General features: G+C 43.6%; 1 protein-coding gene and 1 non-coding gene across 2 annotated transcripts in view; one reads left to right on the top strand and one right to left on the bottom strand.

The window, feature by feature from the left end:
• Lekr1 (leucine, glutamate and lysine rich 1) overlaps nucleotides 1-26,846 on the top strand; it is a 185,636-nt gene that overhangs the window by 107,060 nt on the left and 51,730 nt on the right. The window contains exons 7-8 of the mRNA XM_052180402.1: nucleotides 13,512-13,593; nucleotides 24,524-24,601. Coding sequence (XP_052036362.1) covers nucleotides 13,512-13,593; nucleotides 24,524-24,601 — 160 coding nt within the window. The remainder of the gene's footprint in view (nucleotides 1-13,511; nucleotides 13,594-24,523; nucleotides 24,602-26,846) is intronic.
• Nucleotides 12,064-12,169, bottom strand: LOC127683808 (U6 spliceosomal RNA). Its single transcript, XR_007977612.1, has one exon. It is a non-coding gene; the product is annotated as a U6 spliceosomal RNA (small nuclear RNA).

Below are 26,846 nucleotides of genomic sequence, written 5' to 3'. Positions count from 1 at the left end.
GATCCACCGAGAAGAATCTGTTAGGTGGAATATCCTGTGGATCTCTAGGGTGGACTCTTCTTGCTGCTGTTGTCCAACTTTATTCTACCATGATCTGATGTGATACACAGAACCATCTCCCTGCATTTGTATTTGTTAAGGCTTCCTTAAGAGCCGATAGAGTCACCTCTCTCTCTGTCTCTCCCTCTGTTTTCTTTCTTTCTTTCTTCCTTCCTTTCTTTCTTCCTTCCTTTCTTCCTTTCTTTCTTTTTTTCTTTCTTTCTTTCTTTCTTTCTTTCTTTCTTTCTTTCTTTCTTTCTTTCTTTCTTTCTTTCTTTCTCTTTCTTTCTTTCCTTCCTTCCTTCCTTCCTTCCTTCCTTCCTTCCTTCCTTCCTTCCTTCCTTCCTTCCTTTCTTTCTCTTTCTTTCTTTTCTTCCCATCCATCTATCTATCTTTTGACAGGGTTTCTCTGTAACTCTGCCTGTCCTAAAACTCACTCTGTAGACCAGGCTGGTCTTGAACTCACAGAAATCTGTCTACCTGCTTCTTCTTCCCAAGGGCTTGGCTTAGGTGTGCAGCACCACTGCCTGGTTAAGTCATTGGTTTTAGAGAGGGTTCCATGCTCCACAGACCACTGAGAAGATGCATTCTTTATCTGTTGGGTGAAATGTCATGTCAGCTCTAGGGTTTAGCTCTGAAGTTTGTCTGTGGACTTTTAGTTTAGAGAACTGAGGTGAGGATGCTGTATGCAGCTCTCACACTGCCTCGTCCTTTTTGTCCTTCATTGCTCTGTGTTTAAAATGGGCGTTCCACTACAGTGGTGCAGAGTGTTTATAACTATTAGATACCTGTCAAATTGTTCCCTTTATTAATATTACTTGGCTGCTTTATCTATTCTGATTCATTATGATTGGAATCTACTTTTTCAGGTATCAGAATAGCTATATCAAGTTGGTTGAAGCTTCTGTTTCGTGGTTTTATTTCTGACCTTCAATTTCCCCCCCATTTGTTGAAAATAATCTTTTCTTACCTATTGTGTTCTCATCACAGTTCCTTCTCCTCCTACTCCTCCAACTTCCTTCCCACCTCCCGTCCCAGCCCTTTTCCACTTTCATTCAAAACGATAATAATAATAAGATAAAACAAAAACTAACACATCAAAATTAGACACCATAATGGAAAACAGGGCCTATGATGAGAAGGTGCAGGAAACAAAGACCCACTCATTCATATGCTCGGGAATCTCATAAACTGGAAGCCGTAAGGACCTGTAGGGTAAAGAGAGAGAAGAAAATACATGTAAACAAAGTAAAAATAAAAAACAATAAGATAAAAGTAAAACAAAACAAAACAGGAAGGGTACATGAGACCAGGAAGCTCCAGAAACGCTGTAGAGCCCCCCTCTGCTGGCATCTCTGCCGGACACGCAGCCTGCCCCCAGGAGTACTGAGTTCCCCACTGTTTCATCCCTTGGAGGCAAATTGACTTTTCATTTGCAAGGGGTATCAGTTGGAGATGGTTTCTGGCTTAGGGATGGGGGCATGTGTCCCCTTTTCCTTTCGGCTGTAGGACCCCAAGCCATGCAGGCCCTACGCACAGGGCCTCGGTCTCTGCGTTCACGTGTGCGTAGATCCTGTTGTTTCCTTGCTGTCCTCCACCCCAAGCTGTCTCTCACCCTCTTCTCACCTCATCTTCTTCAGGGTTCCCTGAGCCCTGTGGGGAGGGGATTGGTAGAGATATTCCATTCAGAGCTGAGTGATCCCGGGTCTCTCATTCTCTCAGTAAGGAATATATGGCTGTGGGTCTCTGTATCTGTTCACATCGGCTACAGGAGGAAGCTTCTCTGATGGCTGAGCAAGAATCTACGAGGACAGCAGAGTGTCGTTGGAAGTCATTTTCTTGCTGGTTTTTTGTTTTTTGTTGTTTGTTTTAAGTTTTATAGCAGTAGCATTTGGTTTTACTCTAGGTCTTTGGACTATCTAGTGTCTTTCTGAGTCTGGAATATCACACTCAGGATAATTTTTTTTTTCAAGTTCCTTCCATTTACCTGTAAATTTCATTTCTAGGCCCTTCTGGGTTTTTGAGTCTCCATTGTGAAGTCATGTGTAATTTAATATGTCTGCCTCTGTATATTAGTTGGCCTTTCTCCCTTACAGTTTGTCTTAGTTAGGATTTTATTGCTAAGAAGAGACACCAGGACCATGGCAACTCTTAATTTAATTGGGGCTGGCTTATGGTTTCAGAGGTTTAGTCCGTTGTTGTCATGGTGGGAAGCATGGCAGGACATGCAGACATGGTGCTGGAGATAGAGCTCAGTGTCTACATCTTGATCTGAAGGCAGCAGAATAAGACTGAACTCCATACTGGGTGAAGCCTGAACACAGGACATCTCTCAAAGCCTGCCCCACACTGACACACTTCCCTCCAATGAGCTGTCCCTCCCAACAGTGCCACTCCCCACGGGCCAAGAATTCAAGCACATGAATCTTGGGGACATTCCTATTCAAACCACCACACAGCTTTTAGCATTCTTTGTTCATTCTGTATATGTCCTATTTGATTATGTGCCATAGGGAATTTCTTTTCTGGTTCAGTCTACTTAGCGCTCTCTATCTATGATTCTTGTACTTTGATAGGCATCTCCTCCTTTAGGTTATGGAAATTTTCTTTGATTTTGTTGAAAATATTTTCTCTGACTTTGAGATGGGTTGTTTCTTCCTCCTCCTCCTCTTCCTCCTCTCCTTCTTCTTCTATTTTTTATTTGTTTCTCATTATGAATGGTTGTGAGCCACCATGTGGTTGCTGGGATTTGAACTCATGACCTCCGGAAGAACAGACAGTGCTCTTAAATGCTAAGCCATCTCACCAACCCTCCTCCTTCTATTCTTATTATTCATAGATTTGTTCTTTTAATGGTGTCCTGGATTTCCTGGATGTTTTGTCCTAGGAATTTCTTAGATTTGACATTTTCTTTGATGGAGGCATCCATCTTTTAATCTTATTGTGTCTTCAATGTCTGAGATTCTCTCTTCCATCTTTTGTATTTTGCTGGTGAGGCTTGCCCCCCTGAGTTTCCTGTTTGAGTTCATAAAAATTTTATTTTCAAATTTCCCTCACTTTGGGCTTTCTCTATTCTCTTTCTCTCTTCAGGTCTTTAACTGTTTTGTTCCTCCCACAGTTTGTGTGTTCATAGATTTCTCTGAGGGATGTATTTACCTCCTTTTTAAGGACCTCTGTCATCTTCATAAAGGCCAGTGCTTCAGCTGAGCTGCAGTGCTCAGGACAGCCATGTTAGGGCTGCTGGCTACTGGAGACACCGCGCCCTAGATGGTTCCTGGTGGTGTTTTTATGCTGCCATCCAGGCATCTGAGTTTGACAAGTTTGTAATTCTAGTTCCTGATAACTGTTCTTGTCTTTGTTGGGTGTGTGTTTGTTCTTTGTTTTCTGTTGCCCTCTCTGGTTCCTATGAGAGTGTGGTGGTTGTGTGTTGCCTAATAGGAAATTCTTCTGGGCAATGATAGCAATGGTCACTAGGGTTTCTGGGTAAAATATGTTCCTAGGCATTGGAAGCTGACACTGGGATGGGCAGGAGAGGGCATTGAAGGGATGCAGAGAAGGGAGGACAGCAGGCTCCCCAGGATCAGCACGTTGCAGTGGGAACAGGAGCGGGGAGTGAGGAGAGGCCATGGCAGGCATTTTGCTGTAGAGCTAGAACTAGGGATGAGAAGGGCGGTGGCTGGACTGGAGGGGAGAGGAAGGAAGGAGAAGTTCTGCGGTCCCCACCAGCTTCCCTGGCGTCCGTGTGTTCTTTGAGTTTTGAGTAATGCTTTTTGCTGTGCATCCCCCATGCCCTAGGTTGACCCTTCAACTTCCCCTCTGTTCTTTTTTCAAAATCTTCATTTCCTTACCGATTTTCTTCTCCCTTTAAAAAATTATTTTTTCCTCCAAGCAGTTGACTACTTTTTTTTTTTTTTGCCAACATTCTTATTTACATCCTAAATTTATGTTTTTTCTTCCTGCATTTGCTAATCTGAGTCTTCTTTGTGGCCATTGGCCCTTTTATAAAATAGAACCTTTCTCTTACATCTCACCAATGTCTTTATGGTTAACTCTGGCCTGCCTCTAGTAACGAGGAGCTGTGCGTACATCACAGGTGGATTTTCTTTCATTATCTCTATTGTTGTGCTTTGCATGTCTTTCAGGCTAGGTGTGTTCTCCAATTTTTTTTATTTTTCTGGTTTCTTCACTGTTCTGGTTTCATTTCACACAAGTCTTCCTGTGAGTTCTCTTCACTTGAGCCTGTTAGGCTCCCCGCTGCTATTCAGGCAGCAGCAACTGCAGCAACAGATGATTCGCAGAGACCTGAGGCGAATTTCTGTAGAAGTCGCCTGTGTGCCCTTCTTTCCTGTGTCCGATAAGGTTCAGATGTAGGATGCTGATCTGGGGAAAGGTAGTTTATACTCTTCAGAGATAGGTATATTCTTAATTAATAATTAAGTCCCAAAGCAAGGAAAGAATGGGAAAGGAGCAAAGATGAACGAAGTGTGAAGAAGGAGAGGAATGGGCGCGGGCTGGAAGTCAGGAGTTATGGAGGCAGCGGGGCAGCGGTGTACAGCGGGGAGCCGCAAAGGAAGGCAGGGCGCCTGTTTAAAGGAGACACGGACTAACAGAAGGACGAAACAAAGTGAAAAACAAAATGCAAATTAAAACAAAGTAGGAGCTGTTACAGCTTGGGCGGACTCTTCTTCTGGGCGGATGGCTGGCTTCTTGCTCACGCACTCTTTTGAACCCGTGTCTGCAGCTGCAGGAAGGGCCACTAGTGTCAGGAAGCATCAAGTCACTTAGCATGTCGTTCCTGCCAAGAGCTTCTGCAGGAGTCCTCTAGTCTGATGCAGCTACAATTTCACCTCTGATGTTTTATGCATCGTTATTGCCGTGACCCTTTCTGTGACTGTGGCTAGGTGGTCTAAGAAGACCTGCCCTCGCAGTCCTCGCAGCCCACGCAGCCCTCGCAGCCTACTCAACCCACACAGCCCACACAGTCCACACAGCCTCCTCGGCCCACGCACCTACTCTGCCCTCTCATACTTTGCCTTTTTCTCCTGGTGGACTCTTTCTGCAGCCCACCAAGTTCAGCAGTGCAGGCTTCCTTCCCACGCCGCACCGCACCTGCTCGGGCCTGTTGGAGCCAGTTCCTTCCCAGCTGCTCACTGTAGGATACTAATGGAGAATCCCAGTTTCCCAGCCACTTCGCACTTACATCTCCACAAAGCTGCGTTGCTCTTGCAGCCTGGGTACCCACTGTCTATCCAGGCCCTGGTCACATTTCAGCAGCCTGGTCAGCCTCTCTCCTCCCTGCCGTTCTTTAGGCTTCATCTTCAATTTGCCAGGACTATTTAAGCCCAGGCAATTTGCGTAATTAAAAAACAGCAGCAGCAGCAACAACAACAAAACCCCCACCTAAGGAGGTCAAAGGGATACAAATTGGAAAGGAAGAAGTCAAACTATCATTATTTGCAGATGACATGATAGTCTCCCTAAGTGACCAAAAAAACTCCACTAGAGAACTCCTACAGCTGATAAACAACTTCAGCAAAGTGGCAGGTTATAAAATCAACTCAAGCAAATCAGTGGCCTTCCTATACTCAAAGGATAAGCAGGCTGAGAAAGAAATTAGGGAAATGACCCCCTTCACAATAGCCACAAACAGTATAAAGTATCTTGGGGTGACTCTTACCATACATGTGAAAGATCTGTATGTCAAGAACTTCAAGACTCTGAAGAAGGAAGTGGAAGAAGACCTCAAAAAATGGGAAAAACTCCTATGCTCATGGATCGGTAGAATCAATATAGTTAAAATGGCCATTTTGCCAAAAGCAATATACAGATTCAATGCAATACCCATCAAAATCCCAACTCAATTCTTCACAGAGTTAGAAAGAGCAATTATCAAATTCATCTGGAATAACAAAAAACTCAGGATAGCTAAAACTATTCTCAGCAACAAAAGAAATTCTGGGGGAATCAGTATCCCTGACCTCAAGCAATACTACAGAGCAATAGTGTTAAAAACTGCATGGTATTGGTACAGTGACAGGCAGGCGGATCAATGGAGCAGGATTGAAGATCCAGAAATGAACCCACACACCTATGGCCACTTGATCCTCGACAAAGGGGCTGAAAACATCCAATGGAAAAAAGATAACCTTTTCAACAAATGGTGCTGGTTCAACTGGAGGTCAGCATGCAGAAGAATGCGAATTGATCCATCCTTGTCTCCTTGTACTAAGCTCAAATCCAAATGGATCAAGGACCTCCACATAAAGCCAGACACTCTGAAGCTAATAGAAAAGAAACTGGGGAAGACGCTTGAGGACATCGGTACAGGAAGAAAGTTTCTGAACAGAACACCAATAGCGTATGCTCTAAGATCAAAAATTGACAAATGGGACCTCATACAATTACAAAGTTTCTGTTCGGCAAAGGACACCATCAAGAGGACAAATCAGCAACCAACAAATTGGGAAAAGATCTTCACCAATCCTACATCAGATAGAGGGCTAATATCCAATATATATAAAGAACTCAAGAAGTTAGACTCCAGAAAACCAAACAACCCTATTAAAAATGGGGTACAGAGTTAAACAAAGAATTCTCACCTGAAGAACTTCGGATGGCGGAGAAGCATCTTAAAAAATGCTCAACTTCATTAGTCATTAGGGAAATGCAAATCAAAACAACCCTGAGATTTCACCTTACACCAGTCAGAATGGCTAAGATTAAAAATTCTGGAGACAGCAGGTGTTGGCGAAGATGTGGAGAAAGAGGAACACTCCTCCACTGCTGGTGGGGTTGTAAATTGGTACAACCACTCTGGAAATCAGTCTGGCGGTTCCTCTGAAAACTGGGCACCTCACTTCCAGAAGATCCTGCTATACCACTCCTGGGCATATACCCAGAGGACTCCCCACCATGTAATAAGGATACATGCTCTACTATGTTCATAGCAGCCCTATTTATAATTGCCAGATGCTGGAAAGAACCCAGGTATCCCTCAACAGAAGAGTGGATGCAAAAAATGTGGTATATCTACACAATGGAGTACTATTCAGCCATTAGAAACAATGAATTCATGAAATTCTTAGGCAAATGGATGGAGCTAGAGAACATCATACTAAGTGAGGTAACCCAGACTCAAAAGGTGAATCATGGTATGCACTCACTAATAAGTGGATATTAACCTAGAAAATTGGAATACCCAAAACATAATCCACACATCAAATGAGGTACAAGAAGAACGGAGGAGTGGCCCCTGGTTCTGGAAAGACTCAGTGAAACAGTTTTTGGCAAAACCAGAATGGGGAAGTGGGAAGGGGTGGGTGGGAGGACAGGGGGAGAGAAGGGGTCTTACAGTACTTTCGGGGAGTGGGGGGCTAGAAAAGGGGAAATCATTTGAAATGTAAATAAAAATTATATCGAATAAAAAAAGAAAAAAAGAGCATACTAATCAACACACACACAAAAAAAAAAGGAGTGTAATTTTTGTCATATGTAAGATTTAGGTTATGAGTCATACATTAAGTTCACAGTGGAATTGGAAGATGTGGCTTAATTCCAGCACAACAACAATAGGTGGCACACAATGTGCCTGTCACTGCTGTCCCTCCTGGGCACATGCGAAGTCCCTGATGGCTGAGAGCCCCGCGCAGGGAGGGCGCCTGAAGCCACACAGCCTGGAGCCAGCAGAAGCAGGGCTGGAAGCCAGGCAGTGGGCTCTAGGCCTCGTGGGGCACCGCTGGAATGCTAAGTGCTGAGCCGTGTCAGAAGCTTCAAAGTTAGCTTGGGTTTCTTTATCTCTAATGTTACATTTTATTTTTAGAGCCATTGGGTTTTTTTTATGGTTGAAATTCATTTATTGTTGTTGAGACAAGTAATTTTTGTGACTCAGAATCTTCAGTGAGGTCATCTTAACCCTTTAAAATTATAACTGCCATCTATGGCCAAGCCACCCTGAACACGCCCCATCTCATCAGATCTTAGAAATTGCAGCTGTCAGATCAAACATTAGAAGTTTAAATGTTTTTTTACCCTGTCTTTGGATGTCTTTATGCCTGTTTATTTTCCATCTTGCTTCTTGGACCTTGACTTGTATTTTTCCCTCCAAATAACACTTTGAGCCAAAATTTAAGATTGTGTGTGTTTTCTTTATATTAGGAGTCTTTAAGCCTGAAACTTCTTTCTACCCTTTGAGGTGTTTTTATTGTCTTCTCTGATGTTATCATATGCCTATTATTATACTTTCCAAGTGACTATTAAAGCTTTCTATCTTCCTATAAAATAGTTAACCATGAATACCTTTTGTATGTGCAGTTTCTCCAAGCCTTTCAGAATCACAGGATTCTTTCAAATGACTAATTACTGCAAATCTGGTGCCTGTGTAATGCTATCCAGCAAGCAGCTGCTTCGTGTTGAAGAGAGGCTAAGAGCTCTTTCTGGGTTTTGTTCATTTCAAATCATTTGCTTCTTATTTAATATCTGCAAAGAACGCAGTCACATCATCATAGAATGTGCTGTTGTAAATTCTGGATTGTTTCCATGGGTTCCGCCTTACATCTGCATGGTGTTTAAAGCCCCTGCCTCCTTTCTCTTCCTCCTCATTCAGGGCCTTTCGCCTCATAATCCAATGTCATGCTGAATGACAGAAAATTGAAGTTGAATTTATTTGACTATAGAGAAGGACTGCTCAGAACAATGCACTTATTTAAGAACTCCTTGCCTCAGAAACTGAAGGAGCTGTTTTGTGCAGGTGGCTTAGACTCTCTGCTGCTTATCCTGACTGTGTTCCTTTATTTGTTAAGGACAGGAACTGGGCATTCTGCTTCTGGAAACAAAGGACCCTGCTAGTCTACGCCAACCTTTAATAAGCCCGTGGGATGCATACATATCATTCAGAACCACAGAGATATGTCCTATGTTTTTGTTTTTTAAAATAACCCTAAGCATTTCCAGATTACAAAAATACAATGAAAAAATGAAAAGCAGCCATGAAAATATATAAATCATCTCCCAATATCACACCAGGGGGCTTTTTACATTGTGAGATTTTCATAATGTTTCATAGTGTTTCCTCAGCTCTACGTGATGGTTTTCTGCTTAAGTAAAGGCTTTCTTGGTTGGCACTGCTTATATTTCTGCTTCTGTTTACTTAATGTGACAACCTTCATGGGTTCTTGTTTTTAAAGGTAAAACATTTACTTTACCAATAGTCAGAGCTGTTGTAAGACACAAACAATCATGGGTCAGTGCCTCCTCTGCTGGCTGTCCACCATGAGCCACAGGCTAACCTATGTTTATTCTGAGAGTGGGAGGGGAACAGAAGCATGTGGAGCAAGAATAACCTTTGTAAAGAGCACACCAGCCATGCCATTATTCCTGCACAGGGGCACGTGGCATAGATTGTTTTATTTGGAACCTGGTAAATTCTGGAACTCTGATGCATCTGTATATTAAAATGTGAACCCCAGAATACTTTTCGTTCTTATTCTATATGCATCGGTGTTTTGTCTGCCTGTATGTCTATGCAGAGTGTCAGATCTCAGAGTTACAGACAGTTGTGAGCTGCCATGTGGGTGCTGGGAATTGAACTTGTGTTCTCTGGAAGTGCAGAAAGTGCTCTTAACTACTGATCTATCCCCCCCAGCCCTGTTTTCTTTTCCTTCCTTCCTTCCTTCCTTCCTTCCTTCCTTCCTTCCTTCCTTCCTTCCTTCCTTCCTTCCTTCCTTCCTTCCTTCCTTTTAATAGAACACTTTTTAATGTTACCAAAATGAGCTTGGATTAGTGGCTATTTTTAGCAAATGCTACTCTACTAATTCTCAGGTAATTGAGAATTAATTACATAACATTTACATACCAAGTAACAGTTCTCTGGGAGTTTAAAGCTAATCAGTTTTAACCATTGCCTTAGAATAATAAGAAAAGGTACCCACCCCATGGACTCAGACCCATTCAGGATCATATCCTGACAGAGCACCCAGCAAGAAAGCAAGATTGTTGTCTGTGTTGTTTGCTCCATGAAATTAATCACAAGGGCACCACATTGGTCTTTATTCTTTCACCAGTAAAGCAATGATTCTCATTTTGTAATGTATATCTCTTTAAAAGCTGAGAGACTGTACCTGGCCTAGAACAAGGCTCACCACACTTCTTTGACAAACAGTATCTGCTTGGGGGTTTTCTGTTTCAGAAGTCAGTGTGAGCCAGAACAACTTAGGGGTCAGGCAGAACAACTCAGTTTGGACCCCTGGATCACTTGGCAGCTTGCTGAATGAACCTGCTTCCACCTTTCTTCTTTCTGCTTAGAATAATCAAAATGCCAACTTTCTCTTCCTGGTAGCTATGACCATAAATGGACAAAGGCAGGGCGAGCAGAGCATCCTACAGTGAACTCCAGCTCCTCCCTCTTCAGAGTGCATCAAACCTGCCCGCAGCCTGCCTGCAGCCTGCCTGCAGCCTGCCTGCAGCCTGCCGTGCTTAATTACACAATGGGACAGAACGTCCAAAATAAGGTTTCTGGGTTTTGAAAGATTTTTTACTAAAAACTATTTCATATTACTTTTTTTGTTATTGGGAAAAGGCGTAACCCTGTAAATATCATGAGCAGCCCACAGTTGGATCTCGTTTTGAGGGGCCTTCCCCTCAACAGACTTAAACTTCTTCAGAAGGATTGCCCCCTGCCTGGCTGGCTGATTCCTGATTTCAAGACTGCAGCAATGCACTCAGAGAGAGTCTCACTTTTTTCTCTCCTCATCTGAAAAATGACACAACTGGAACCAGTCTGGCATTTCTAAGGAATAAAGTTGCATACTGCATGTGGGGAGATGTTGCTCACACACACATCTCATTTAGATAAGTGGTAAAGTTTAATAACTCTGCTGTACAATATGATGATTATTAGTTGATAGAATTATTTTAAAAAATTTTAAGAGTAAATTTGAAGTGTATTGGTGTAGTGTGTTAATAAGCTTGAGTTATCCGTTTCATAATGTATACATGTTCAAAGTGTGATTGATATACATGACACAAAATTTTACATGTTCATTAAAATAATTTAAATATAAAGGTTTTTAAATAAATACCTAGAAAACTCTTTTTTATTTTTTATTTCATTTATTTACATTTCAAATGTTATCCCCTTTCCCAGTTTCCCCTCTGCAAACCCCCTATCCCATCCCCCCTTCCCCTGCTTCTATGAGGGTGCTCCCTCACCCACCCACCCACTCCTGCCTCACTGCCCTAGCATTCCTCTACCCTGGGGCATCAAATCTTCACAGGACCAAGGGCCTCCCCTCCTATTGATGGCAGATAAGGCACCTTCAGCTCCTTCAGTCCTTCCCCTAACTCCTTCATTGGGATCCCTGTGCTCAGTCCAATGGCTGGCTGTGAGCATCCACTTCTGTATTGGTCAGGATCTGGCAGAGCCTCTCAGGAGACAGCTGTATCAGGCTCCTGTCAGCAAGCACTTCTTGGCAACCACAATAGTGTCTGGGTTTGGTGTCTGCATGTGTGATGGATCCCCAGGTGGGGCAGTCTCTGGATGGCCTTTCCTTTAGTTTCTGCTCCACTCTTTGTCCCTGTATTTCCTTCAGACAGGGGAGATTCTGGGTTAAAATTTTGAAGATGGGTGGGTGGTCCCATCACTCAACTGGGGGGTGAGAAGACATGCCTAACCTCTGGACATGATCTCCGTCTCCTTTGTAGGTTATTTCAGCTAATATCATCCCCATGGGGTCCTGGGAAGCTCTTGCTTTCCTGGCATCTGGAACTCGCTGGTGGCTACCCTCAGTTCCCCATCCCTCATTTCTACACACTTCTGTTCAATTTCCTCACCCTCCATCTCCTCCCATACTTGATTCTTCCCCCTTTCCCCTCCCCCTCCTCTCTTCCTCCCAAGTCCCTCCCACCCTCTACTTCCCTTGATTGTTTTGTTCCCCCTTCTAAGTAGGACTGAAGCATCCACTCTTCGGTCTTCCTTCCTCTTGAGCTTCATGTGGTCCATGAGTTGTATCACGGGTATTCCATTCTCTTAAAAATATGGGGTGCTTCACAAATTTGTGTGTCATCCATGAACAGGGGCCATGCTAATCTTCTCTGTATCGTTCCAATTTTAGTATATGTGTTGTTGAGTGATCACCCTAGAAAACTCTTATGAGAACATTTGTTTAGAGTGAATTTGCCTTCTGATTTGAGAAACCATTTCATCAGATAGATAGATAGATAGATAGACAGACAGACAGAGAGATAGATAGGAAAGCATGTTAAAGACTTACATAGAAGTTTGGTACATGTATGTGGCTTCATTAAAAAATGTCAAATTTACTATTGAAAGTAGGATATTAAAATGTTTGAGGTAGATAGAATATAAAAATTTGATAATTCTCTTGTTTTGAATGAGTTTTTCTGTATAAACTGTTTAGTTCATTTGTGTAGTTTCCTTTTGTACCTTAAATGCTCCCAGGGAGTTAGGTGGAGTCAAGGTTCAGACCACAATTCTCACAACAACCTACTGGCAGGACCAAGATAAGCCACGACTCAACACATTACGCGTGGCTTCTGGAATAATCCTTCTCAAATACTCCCTAAATTTCCTATATGAAGACTGTGTGGAAACCAGTTGCCCAAGCAGTTTTCTCTTGCCTTTTGAAGTTATTAAAATGCCTTCTAGATGCTACTCAGAGTTAAACTATCAACCACGAACCTGGCATGTGCTTTGTCTTTTATTTCTATCCAGAAGTCTCAGTAGGTTTGGGGACAGAAGCTCAGGCAGCCAAACATTTTAAGAAGTGAGCCACTTGTTCAGAAGTGTATAGAGTGTGCCAGCAACACGAATTTCCTTGAAAAGACTAGAAAGGTTAACCTGTTAGGTGCTTGCAAATAAGCCTGACAGGTGAAGGGACAAAAGGCCAGTTGTGTGGGCTGTCGTGAGGTCATGGGCGTGTTGCACAGACCGATACAGGCCAAGTGGAAGGAACACCTGTGTTGCTCTTAGGAAGCTAGAGGGAAACTCCAGAGGGGTTTGGTTGAGTTTATAAAAGTGCCTAGACCCTAGTGTAGTGGTAGGTTTTTTTTTTTTTTTTTTTTTAGCTACATTGCTTTGGCTCCCAGCTGGCCAAATGTGTGCACCCCATCCAGGAGCTATCGGGCTTCACGAATGGAAGACACACACACATACACATGTCAGTTAATTTTTGACATGCTGTGACTAGTTCAAAGTCTGGGCACACCTAAACCTTCCCTTGATAGCAAATGTGCCCCTCTGGTACTCCTGAGACTCCTAAACCTTCCCATGCTACCCTAGGCCCAGTCGGGGAGGGGGCCAGGGGCCACTTACCGAATTCTTACATGACTGGTTGGCTTTCTCTCCTACAGCTTTTATGTCCCATCCCTTCTCCCCTGAGTCATGGTGATTCCCCATTCCAGTAGCTAAAAACTACCACTACACACAGTATACTAATGACAATGCTGTGTCGTTTCAGATTTACAGTGTCAAGTAGAGGCACTTGGGTTGAGACTTCAGAAGACAGCAAAGGAGCTGGACAACTGTAAAGAGATGCTCATGTAAGGTTTAACACTAAACAGCTGTAAGAATGGCTTGCTCATTGATGTGTCACAAAACTAAGACTTTGGAAAGACCCCAGAGTATCATCTTCCGGCAATGGTTCAGTTGTAGGTGATGATTTGCTGGGGCTTCTTGTGGCTCTGTTGTAGCCTGAAATGATTATTGATGGACCTGTAACTTTTTAACTCAGTAAAGTGTTTCTGTCCCCCTAGGAAAGAACCTATGAGTTGCTTCTTGACCTTTCTAGGCTGAGATCAAGTCAAGAAGGTTACCTTAGCTATGTATCACTGATTTTTCTTGATGTTCAAATGAAGGAATTCTCTCATTTTTTCCTTATATTCATTTCTTTACTGTCCACAACATTTCATTTAAATTTTCTGAATTGTGGTTTCTTGAAATATCGAATTTCAAGTTCAAAACAGAGTGGTTTTGAAATGTTGACTATGTCTTATGATAATGAAGAGGAAATACTGGAAATCAAATGATAAGAAAATGACCTTATAAAATGGCCAATGGCGGGGAAGTGGCACAGTGGGTCAAGCACTTACTGTGCAAAATCCTGTGTTTTGAGTACCCAGTGCCCACTTCAAGCCAGGCGATGAGATGAGAACCAGAGGCAGGAGCCTTTAGAATCCATAGCCAGGCTGACATATATGAGTGCAAAGCAACAGGTGCTATTGAAAACAGAGTAGAAGGCAAGGACCTCCACGTGTACACCATGACACACACATACACATACACATACACATACACATACACATACACATACACATACACATACACACACACACACAGAAGCATCTTACAGAGAGAGAGAGAAAGGGAAAGAGAGGTAACATACACTTATAAAAAGTACCCAGAGCAGTATTTGTTTTAAAAAATAATTTATTTCAGGAATTTGAAAGACCACTTTATATATAAACATGGTATATCTATAATTATATTGCTAAAATAAAATACACATGATCTTTGAAAAAAAGTACACCATTTTACTCCTTGATATATAATCTGTGAGTCTGGTTTCAGTTCCTGTAGTCACAAGGCTCAGCCTCATAAATATAAATATTGGGATGCTTAGCAACCAAATGTTTGTGTTGACCATGGCTGTGCCTAAGAACAATGTGTTTAATCAAATATTGAACAACATAAAAAGGAGCAAATTCCAGAAATGCCTAATGAAATTAGTGTATAGTTAGATTATTTGTAGCAAGTGCTTTGTTTTAGGAAAACAAGTTAATAGTACAGTGAGGCCAGAGGTTTGGTCACCTCGGTAGGATGCTGGGGTAAGTGATGAGGCAGCAGGGAACTCTTGGTGCCTTTCTTCCTCAGGTACAAGAAGTAAGTTTCTGCGAGGTAAGAAACATGAAAAAGAAACACAACAGCAATTGCAAAATTAAAAAGGTCCCTGTTCCGTCTATAATATCAGAGGACTGTGTCCATATGGAAGTCTTGTGGAGATAGCAGCCTCTTCAGACCACAGCTACTGTGTGTCACATTTGCTTCTTTTGTTATCACCATTGATATTGCTGCTATTACTACATTTGTGTGTGTGTGTGTGTGTGTACATGCATGTGCATGCCCTCACGCATGGCTGTTCAAAGCACAGCATACTATTGCACATGTGCAGACATCAGAGACCAGCTTATGAGACTAGTTCCCTCCTTCCATCATACATGCACAAGGGCTTAAACTCAGATCCGCGGGTTGGAGGCCTGTGCCTTTGCCTCTGAGCCCTCTCCTTGCTGACCCGACCCTTCCTCCTTGTTGCTCAGGCAGTGGTGAGGGGAGGGAGACTGAAGAGATGCTGCTCTTTCAGAAGACCCAGATTTGGCTCCCAGCTCTCACAACAAGCAGCTTAGAACATACTGCAACTCTAGTTCCAGAGGGAGCCAGCTCCTCTGGCCTCTGTGGGCACCTGTACTCACCTGAAGATACATACACACACACACACACACACACACACACAACCTAGGCTGAGATTGAATTTGCGATCATGCCAAAATCATGTTTCTAGGTAGGACTTGGATAAGTAAGATGGATGCAAATGGGAAGAACAGAATAAAGCTCACTGGTTGACACACAAACTGAGATTCTTTTTCTGAAGTAGTTTTGCACAGAATCTTTGTTTAATCAAGGAGCCATTTCGTTTAACATCAACGAAAGCCTTGGACTGTTTTGCTAGCTGTACTTCTTATGATATTTGTAACCTGAGTACTGAGAAATGGTAGGAGTCAAGGCAGAGCCGGGCCAAAGAGGAAACATGCCACCTCCTGACAGTTGGGCACACTAACTGCCCACAAGGGAATTGCCCTAGGATTACTAGAATTGCAGGAATACTGCACTGTCATATCAGCTTACAGCTTCCTACCCACGGGAGAACTGCTTCAGTGAAAACTTGGAGCGTGTACCCACTTTTAGAAAACATGGGTTCTTAAAGAGCTCCTTAAAGGGGCCCCTGGTGCTAGAGACCTTGCTCTATGTATGTCTGCACCTCCTTCGTCCGTGCTCCACCTGCATTCTGCATGTCTGTACCTCCTCCGTCCGTGCTCCACCTGCATTCTGCATGTCTGTACCTCCTCCGTCTGTGCTCCACCTGCATTGTGCATGTCTGCACCTCCTCCGTCCATGCTCCACCTGCATTCTGCATGTCTGCACCTCCTCCGTCCATGCTCCACCTGCATTCTGCATGTCTGTACCTCCTCCGTCCGTGCTCCACCTGCATTGTGCATGTCTGCACCTCCTCCGTCCGTGCTCCACCTGCATTGTGCATGTCTGCACCTCCTCCGTCCGTGCTCCACCTGCATTGTGCATGTCTGCACCTCCTCCGTCCGTGCTCCACCTGCATTCTGCATGTCTGCACCTCCTCCGTCCGTGCTCCACCTGCATTCTGCATGTCTGCACCTCCTCCGTCCGTGCTCCACCTGCATTCTGCATGTCTGTACCTCCTCCGTCCGTGCTCCACCTGCATTCTGCATGTCTGTACCTCCTCCGTCCGTGCTCCACCTGCATTGTGCATGTCTGCACCTCCTCCGTCCGTGCTCCACCTGCATTGTGCATGTCTGCACCTCCTCCGTCCGTGCTCCACCTGCATTCTGCATGTCTGCACCTCCTCCGTCCGTGCTCCACCTGCATTCTGCATGTCTGTACCTCCTCCGTCCGTGCTCCACCTGCATTCTGCATGTCTGCACCTCCTCCGTCCGTGCTCCACCTGCATTCTGCATGTCTGTACCTCCTCCGTCCGTGCTCCACCTGCATTGTGCATGTCTGCACCTCCTCCGTTCGTGCTCCACCTGCATTGTGCATGTCTGCACCTCCTCCGTCCGTGCTCCACCTGCATTGTCCATGTCTGCACCTCCTTCGTCCGTGCTCCACCTGCATTCTGCATGTCTGTACCTCCTCCGTCCGTGCTCCACCTGCATTCTGCATGTCTGTACCTCCTCCGTCCGTGCTCCACCTGCATTCTGCATGTCTGCACCTCCTCCGTCCGTGCTCCACCTGCATTCTGCATGTGTGTACCTCCTCCGTCCATGCTCCACCTGCATTCTGCATGTCTGCACCTCCTCCGTCCGTGCTCCACCTGCATTCTGCATGTCTGCACCTCCTCCGTCCGTGCTCCACCTGCATTCTGCATGTCTGTACCTCCTCCGTCCGTGCTCCACCTGCATTCTGCATGTCTGTACCTCCTCCGTCCGTGCTCCACCTGCATTCTGCATGTCTGTACCTCCTCCGTCCGTGCTCCACCTGCATTGTGCATGTCTGCACCTCCTCCGTCCGTGCTCCACCTGCATTGTGCATGTCTGTACCTCCTCTGTCCGTGCTCCACCTGCATTCTGCATGTCTGTACCTCCTCCGTCCGTGCTCCACCTGCATTCTGCATGTCTGTACCTCCTCCGTCCGTGCTCCACCTGCATTCTGCATGTCTGCACCTCCTCCGTCCGTGCTCCACCTGCATTCTGCATGTCTGTACCTCCTCCGTCCGTGCTCCACCTGCATTCTGCATGTCTGCACCTCCTCCGTCCGTGCTCCACCTGCATTCTGCATGTCTGTACCTCCTCCGTCCGTGCTCCACCTGCATTCTGCATGTCTGTACCTCCTCCGCCGTGCTCCACCTGCATTGTGCATGTCTGTACCTCCTCCGTCCGTGTTCCACCTGCATTGTGCATGTCTGCACCTCCTCCGTCCGTGCTCCACCTGCATTGTGCATATCTGCACCTCCTCCGTCCATGCTCCACCTGCATTCTGCATGTCTGCACCTCCTCTATCCATGCTCCACCTGCATTGTGCTTGCTGCTCGGAGTGAATGCGTTGGGGCTGAGGATCCTTACTGTGCTCAGAGGTCACCAGCTCTCTGCACACATTAGTATTTGATAGGTATGGATTTGTGTTTTGATCAATGATACATTTGAATTCAAAGTAATTTACTCAAAAATTTGACGTACAGGGAGCAGGAGAGATGGCTCAGCCATTAATAGCAATGATTGTTCTTGCAAAGGACCAGGCAGGGTTCAGTTCTACACAGTGCCTCACAACCATGTCTAATTTCAATTATGGGGGATCCAGAGCCCTCTCCAGACCTCTGAGGACCCTAGACATACAAGTGGCATGCATACATACATGCATACATACATATCATACATACATGTAAAGCACTCATCTGATAATAAGATAGAGATTTTCTATCCATAGTCAAATGTCTTTGGTCTTTTAGAAATTAGAAAATGTTGTAGAATCTTTGTTCTTTAAATTTTTAATTCTGACTTTTGTGGGTGCTGGTGAGCTTTCTCCATTCAATTTAATGAAATTCTTTTGTTGTTTAAAATTTTTTAGGGCTGGGGAGGGGGTAGTTAAGTGGTAGAGAACTTTCCCTACATGTGGGAAGCCCTGCACCTAATCCCTACTACTACAAATAAAACATATGCATTGAAAATAAGATTTTTCATAAATGGATAGAATTGGCTAGCTTTTTCTATGTAAGATTTTTAAGAAAATATTTTCTATAGTTTATCAGCATTGTTATATTCTTTTATGTGTTTTTGAGACAGGGTCTCCTGTAGCCCAGGCTAGCCTGAAACATGCTATTTGCCAAAGAATGACCTTGAACTTCTGATCCTCCTGCTCCCATCTCCCAAATGCCAAGTCCTGGGATTACAAGCGCAGACCACCATGTTCAGCTTTCTGTGGTGATGGATAGACCCCAGGGCTTCGTGCATGCTAGGCAAAGGTTCTTCCAGATGAACCACCCCCACAACATTATTATTTGTTCTAATTGAAAACTGATTTTTATTTTTATTGGTCAGAAGGCTTTGGCTCCAGTCACTGAAGTGAGGGAGTGACCAGTTGCGCTGATCCAGAGGCTCAGCAATATTATGAAGGGTTGTGATATTCCTGTGTATTAGCTAGGGTTCTGTTGCTGTGAAGAGACAGCATGCCACAGCAGCTCTCATAAAGAAGAACATTTAACTGGGGCTGGCTTACACTTCAGAGCTTCAGTTCAGGATTTAGTTCATCACCGTGGGAAGTGTGGTAGCACATAAGCACACATGGTGCTGAGTGTTCTAGATCAGGATCAGCAGGCGAAGGAAAAGAGAAGACACTGGGCCTGCCTTCGGCTTCCAAAACCCTGAAGCCTCCCCCTCCCTCTCTGACCCTATGGGGGCCATTTTCACTCATTACATCTGCTCTGTTAAATGAACTACTGGAAAGAGAAATTGGAAGAATGAGCATTGACCTAGCAGTGCGTGTCTCGATGGGGGGATAACTGAGATTCTGAGACATGGAAGAAAGCTACAATGAATGTCACAAAGAACGCAGCAGTGTTTGCTGAGTACTAGGGTGTTAATTATGCTCTGAAAGTCAGGTTTGCAACTGTCTACAAACTCCGTCTTTGCCATACTCTCTCCATAATTAGGGAACGACCACACCAAAATAAGGAAAGCTTAGAAGGAAGTGCAGGCTACTAAGGAGATTGAGTCAGAAGGAGCACAGGTTCAAGGCCTGCTTGAGCATTGTGTAACACTATTTCTGTAGAGAAATGAATAAACATCTCACTCCAGATCGGGACCTTACTACAGACCAAAGCATGCATACCATCCACATCTAGTTGGTGAAACATGAGTTTCTTGGGGTTACTTTTGGGAGCAGAAATGACCGAAAGACAGCTATATCTGCAAAAATCTCCCCCAGCATGAGTGGCAGCTCACAGAAGCTGGAAACCCGGAGTACACAGCACAGCCTGCAGGGGACAGGTTGGAGAGTGTCTTTTTCGGGTGGGTTAGTTGGTTTGAACCATTTAAAGGAAGCTTAATTATCTGGGCCCTGTTTGGGTGACTTAGCTGGGCCTCTGCTCTTCCGGGAAGCTTGGCTCTTTCTGCTTCTTTCAGAAAGCTTAGCTGATGTATTAGTCAGGGTTCTCTAGAGTAATAGAACGTATAGAATGAATATCTATCTATCTATCTCTATATCTTATGATTATATTTATTAGATTGATTTACTAGGTAAGGTCCAGCTAATGCAACAGTGGCTGGCTGTGAACACAAAGTCCAAGAATCTGGTAGTTCCTCAGTCCACAAGACTGAGTGTCTCAGCTGGTCTTCAGTATATGTTGGCATCCTGAAGAAGTAAGCTCTAATGCCACTGAAGCCATGGACTTGCTAGAAAGACAAGGGCAAGCAAGTAAATATTAAAGGCTTTCTTCTTTCATGTCCTTACAAAGACACCAGCACAAGGCATGGCCCAGATTAAAGGTGTGTTTTCCTACCTCAAGATCCAGATTAAAGGCCTGTGTTTTCCTACCCTAAAGATAAGAATTTGAAAGTGAATCTACCTACTTCAAATTAAGCAAAAATCCCTCACAGGTTTGCTCCCCCTTTTGGATTTTAGTTAATTCCAGATGTAGTCAAGTTGGCAACTAAGAATAGCCATCACACTCGATCCTCCTCTTCCCCCGAGTCTGAGAGTATCTTTTCATCCTCATGGTTTATGTATACTTGGGGAGGGGGCTAGTGAATCTGGTCAGTTTCAGGGACTTCCTGAAACTTACTGAGCTTAACTAGTTTCACTTCCCTTTAGTACATACTATATTTTAAGGAACTTCCTCTCAAGATGGAATGTTTTATTTAGAAGCAAATTAGGATACAACAATGGGCTACAACATGTGTTTAAGACCAGCCTGAACAACTTAGAAAGACTGTGTCTCAAAATGAAAATTAGAAAAAGGGCTAAAGTTAATGCACAGTGGTAAAGAATTACCTGGCATGCATAAGATCCTAAACATTATTTTTAATATATTTATGTGAGGATATAAAATATATTTGTATTATATTCATATATTATCAGCAATATTCTTAAGGCTTTTGATGCTCCTGTAAATATTAACTGTGCACACATGTATTAGGATACAGATCTACTGAGTGTGTGTGTATGTGTGTATGTGTATATTAGCATAAAAACAGGTAAATAAGACAAAAAATCTACCATAGATGAGAACTTTTCAGGAACTTTGAAAGCAGATGCATAGAAAGGGCAGTGAAAGGGTTGACCTTAATGAGTCACAAGCAAGAAGAAAGCCAGTCGTGTGTTTCAATAGGCAAGCTTTCTTCTTTTTTGTAAATCAGATATTTTCTTTATTTTTATTTCAAATGTTACCCCCTTTTCCAGTCTCCCCCCTTACCCCCCTCACTCCCCAGGCAGGCTTTTCTCCATTCCATTAGGACATCAAGACCATGAGACCTAGTGAACCCTGAGGAGTTGGTAAAGACTCATCTAGATACTCCCATACTAGGATCCATTTTGGTATATAATTTGGGATACTCATATACTCTGCATATTCTGATGGTTATATAAGGAAAGCCCCTCTGAGGAATCACATTTGAATCATTTAAGCCAGATGGCCCATCATCCAAAGCTTCCAGTCAGCTAAGCTAGGGTTTACAGAGGCTTCCCTACCTGCTCTGACTAAAGCAATGCATGTAGGGATTCATAGCCCAAGACAAAACTCGCACCACACAGCAGGTAGCAAACTTTGTGCCTCACCACACCTCCAAAATTAAACAGGAAAGCAGGCAGACAGAGAACTGGAAAGCCAACTATGAACACAACAAAAACTTACTAAATATATGACAAAAACTGTTCTAAGCCCCATTCCACTCCTCAAAGTGACTAGAAATTCATGCAATTAGATCTAAGAAATGCAAATTAGCCAAAGAAGACATTTAAGCTAGTAAATTATATCTATAAAAGAAAAATAACTTGTGAAAAACAAGCTATTAGGAGTTGAGGGATTAAACATGTGAGCATAAAAATTATCCCTTTCATATTAGATATGAATGCACACACTTGACATGGATTTAAATGAACTAAATAGATAATTGATACAATTATTGACAGTTACCTGCCAAGAATACACAGGAATGAGAGTGAGGTTTATACAGCATGCTTATATATCTCCTGAAAATTGTATTTATTTTCATGAATGCAGTAAGAGGAACAAATTAATTTAAGCATTTTGGGATTTGTCAATTAGTAATTAATATAGTAGTTGTCTACCCCTTATCTACAAGAGCTATGCTTCAAGACTCAGTGCCTAGCAAGATGTAGTAGCATACTCTTTTAATCACAGCACACAGAAAGCAGAGGCACATGGATCTCTGTGGGCTCTAGGCTTTCCTGGTCTATATAGTAAATTCCAGGACAGCCAGAGCTACATAGTGCACCCTGTCTCAAACAAAACAAAACGAAACAAAACACCCCTCAGTCCTAAACCACCACAGTTAGTACACACAGTTTTCCCTGTACCTTCTTTAGTTACTTTTCTATTGTTGTATTAAAAGATCATGATCAAGGCAATTTATGAAAGAAAGCACTTAATTGGGGCTTACAGTCTCAGAGGGTGGGAGTCTGTAATGGCGGGACAAAAACATGGCAGCAGGAACAGCGGAGCTCACATCTTGATCCACAAACAGGAGCAGAGAAAGGGCACACTGGAGTGGCAGTAGCCTTTCGATATCTCAAAGTCTACCCTGCCCCACCCCAGTGATATACCTCCTTCATCAAGACCATATCTCCCAGTCCCTCCCAAACAATCTCACTGATTAGGACCATGTATTTTTGGGAGGCATTCTCAGTCTGCCACACCTGTGTGCTCATGACAAAGTTTAATTTATATATTAAGCATATTTATTTAGTCATAATGCACTGAAAGTTATAGGAATGAGCTTTCTTTCATGTCCTATTATACTCTGTTTCCTGTCTTATGAGATACAAGGCTGACCTGATGAAGTGTGGAAAGTGACCTTGTACTGTGGTCCTGGGCTATGTAAAGATTGCTTAAAAACAGACACTGTGTTAAACAGCAGTAAATCTGATTGCTGAGCAGGATGGCATCTATAATGTGGGCACACAGAGCAAAGTGATGACTACACTTGGTGGGCTGGGCTGGGGTGGGACAGTAGAGTTTGTAACAGTCATCAGAATCGTGAACAATTTAAAACTCACTAATTAGTTCTGAAACATTCAGTTAATTATTTTTTTTAATTGTTGTAGAGTAATAGGAACTTCAGAACATAAAACCGCAGACACAGAGAGGGGACCACTGCCTGTCTAAAACGGTTACACAAAACATTCTCTAATCTCTGGCCCCTGGTGACATGCTTATACTTGGTCAGCAGCTACCGCTCCTCACTTAACAGTCTGTGCCACACTAGGCTTCCAACTCCCCAGGTACTAATGTGTGAAGCTCTAGCTTGCCCTTTAACACTGCTGGGCACTCTGGGATTAGAGCTTTTGCTCTTATTAGCATATAACTGTTAATGTTCTGATTTCCCAGTTCCTCTGTGATGACTTGTGAGAACTTTTTGTCTGTGATGCGACCTGGTGACATTCTGCTGTATGATAGATGTCACTACTTGTTACATGGTCTGATCTCAAGCAGTGTCTAGTTTGTTTCCTATTGCTGTGATAAACACCATGACCAAAAGTGACTTATGGAGGAAAGGGTTTACTTGGACTTATTGCATACAGTCAGTCCATTATAAAGGACAGTCGGGGTAGGAACCTGGAAGCAGGAATTGATCCTGACACCATAAAGGAATGTTGCTAATTGGCTTGCACAGCCTGCTTTCTTCTACAACTCAGGAAGACCTGCTAAGGGGTAGCACCACCCACAGTGGGCTAGGCCTCCTCACATTAATATTAATCAAGAAATGCCACAGGTCAACGCTCAATGGGAGTGTTTCCTCAGTTGAAATTTCCTCTTCCCAGATGACCCCAGCTTGTGCCAAGATGACAAACAACTAATAGCAAGGGTGGTATCATGAAACAGGCAAGAAACTGGGTCTGTCTTACCCTGCAGCAGTCTCCAGGGCAGCAGCTCCATCTCTCTGCAGTGATTTTGTCTTCACCGTGCTGTGTGGAGGCTGCCCTGTGCACTTGAAGTTTGGAAACCAGCAGAACTCATACCCAGGGCTCCCTCTCCGAAGCTGTGCCCTATTCAGATTTAAACCTTCTCTTCCCAGCAGCTGAGGTTGCTGAAACCTTTTTCTCTGGTTCTTGGGACAGAAAGACTAGCATATTCTGCCAGAGTTTTAATTCCTCTACATGGTTCTTACTGAGACTTTCCCCAGGCTTAAGATGATGTGAGAAACACCTGGACTCTGCGGTGTTACTTCATTCCAAGGTCATTTTCCTTATGGAATGTCCCCAGTTTTGGTCAGTTCCACAGTTGTACAATGGGATCTCACTTGGTTTTTTTGTGGGGTTTGTTTGAAAATGTTGAGAGCGTAACCTTCTTAGTTAAACATGACCCACCTGGCAGGTGTTGACTTGGCTACGTGCATCTTTAAATAATAACAACAATGTAACTATTTTAAGATATGGAAAATTTTTTATTTTGAAATAATGAATTTTAACTATTTTAAAATACTTTTGCCTTAGGAAAAAATCTAATGATGCTGATAGCTGTGAAAGAGAACTTAGAAAACTGAAGTTTGAGTCCATTATCTCCGAGTCAAGGTATATACTGAAAATTTTTAATAAACATTTTAATAACTGAATTTAAACCATATTTAAGGATCATCTTATTAAGAGTGTGCATCCTGCTATTTTCAGGCTTATGTATGTAATACCTAATTGTACCCATAATACCTCACAGTTGTTCCCTGCCTCTGCCTCTGCCTCTGCCTCTGCCTCTGCCTCTGCCTCTGCCTCTGCCTCTGCCTCTGCCTCTGCCTCTGCCTCTGCCTCTGCCTCTGCCTCTGCCTCCAGTGGCATTAGTACATTTTTCTTTGCAGTGGCAAAGGCAACTGAAGGGAAGAAGAGCTTGTTTTTGGTTCTCAGAAGGAAAAGTGTCCATCCATAGGATGGCGGACACATGCAGTGCGTAGTCAGATAGTCAGGAAACAGATAAATGCTGGTGCTCTCTTTGCTTTTCTTTCTCTCTCAGCATATGATAGTGATAGTGCTGGGGTTATTCTTCCTCCTCTGTTAAGCCTTTCCCAGAACAGCATTTTAGATTCCCCCAAAGAAGCCTTTCCATGGTGAGTAAGTCCTGCCAACCAGACATGAGGACGGCAGGAGCAGCTCCGCCCCTTGCCAACTCACTTCCAAACACATCATGTTTACATCTGAACATTCCACCCTGGCCCCTGAGCCACTTTTCATCGTGGGACACATACCCATAGTCTTTAAGATCCCAACACTTTTCCAAAACCCAGAGTCTCTTCTGAGGCCAAAGATAGTTTGTCTGCTTAAGTAAGCTATTATAAAATAAGAAACAAATTTGTATGCTTCTAATATACAACACACCAGAGCAAGCATTCCCATTCCAAAGGGGAGGAACAGAATTGTAGCAAGGTAAAATCTAACCAAAGCAATTCAAGACCCTTCAAGACAAATACCAAGTCCTATAGAACCACGTCACACACCCAGGGCTCCTGACAGAATTATCTGGCCTCCCACAGCACCTGTCCCTCCAAGCCTGCAGCCTACGGGAGCATACATCTTCCTCTTAGGCTTTCTCCCTGCCAGGCCTGTAGCTTCCTCAGCAGGCACCCAAGGATCCTGGCCTCTCTAATACCATGTGGTCTCCATGGCAACAAAGGCTTCACCTTCACAGCTTTACCCAGAGCCTCTTGGTCAGACCTCCTGAGAACCCTTGTATTTTGCATGCCAATAAGCCCATTACCAGGTAGATGGCACTGCCTAGTTCTGCTGCCAACTTTCTTTATCACAAAATGTCTGAATCTGAGAAAGGGCTTTTCAAAGCTATTGTTTTCAGACTAGGAATCCCGTCAGGAACCCTTTTCAGTCCAGCCACTCTTCTAAGTGAATATGCTTTTTCACCATTTGAAACTTTTGATGTGGTGGTGGTGGGACACCAGTCCCATCTTTCATGAGTATAGTTTGAGGCTTGTCTTGAATGGTCTGAATCTCTTAAGTTGCAACTATTTCGTCTGCCCTTGTCCTGTCAGCAACTTTAAACTGACAGTCCTTCACAAAAGCGCACATTTTTCTTATCATTCTGCTTGACTTATCACTGCTTGTCACAGTGAGCAGTGACCATGGCACAGCCTGACTCTTCTGCCCTCACATTTCCTCAACCAAATGAGTTTTGAATCCAGTCTCATTCAAATTCTTGGGGCATGAGGGAAACGGTGTTCTTTTCCTGAATGTTCTATGAGTGGATAAAGACCCTTGTTCTCTGCGATCTCACAATCAGGAGTCCCACTGTCTCTCAGCATTTCTCTCAGCATGCTGTGAGGTTTATTTTCTTCTATAATGGTCCATTATAAGAAAAGCACTCACAGGCTTCTCTTGTCCCACCCTCCAAATCCTTTCACATTCTTTCCACAAACCAGTTGCTCCCCAAGGCCTAAGATCCACATGTTCTATTTATCTCAGTCTTTGAATCCAACTTTCCATTCCTTCTCTCATCATGAACAGAGTAAGTATTCCCATCCCGAAGGGGAGGAACAGAATTGTAGAAAGTTAAGATCTAACCAAAGCATCTCAAGACCCACCATGACAGACACCAAATCCTACAGTACCATGTTATGTATCACACCTTAAAAAAAGGTAACATAAGGATGCAGGGGTTGGTTTTAGCTCATTTTAAAGAAGATCACAGTTCATCACGACAGGGAAGACATGGTAGTAATAGCATAAGGCAACTAGTTACATCTTACATAGTCAGGAAATAGAGAGCAGTGAATTATGTGAACCCGGATTCCTCTTTCTTTCTTTCTTTCTTTCTTTCTTT

The sequence above is a fragment of the Apodemus sylvaticus genome, chromosome 4, assembly GCF_947179515.1.
Source record: "Apodemus sylvaticus chromosome 4, mApoSyl1.1, whole genome shotgun sequence".
Classification (NCBI taxonomy): Eukaryota; Metazoa; Chordata; class Mammalia; order Rodentia; family Muridae; genus Apodemus; species Apodemus sylvaticus.
Note: the sequence above shows the minus strand (reverse complement) of the source record. Positions and strands in the feature narration are given on the sequence as shown.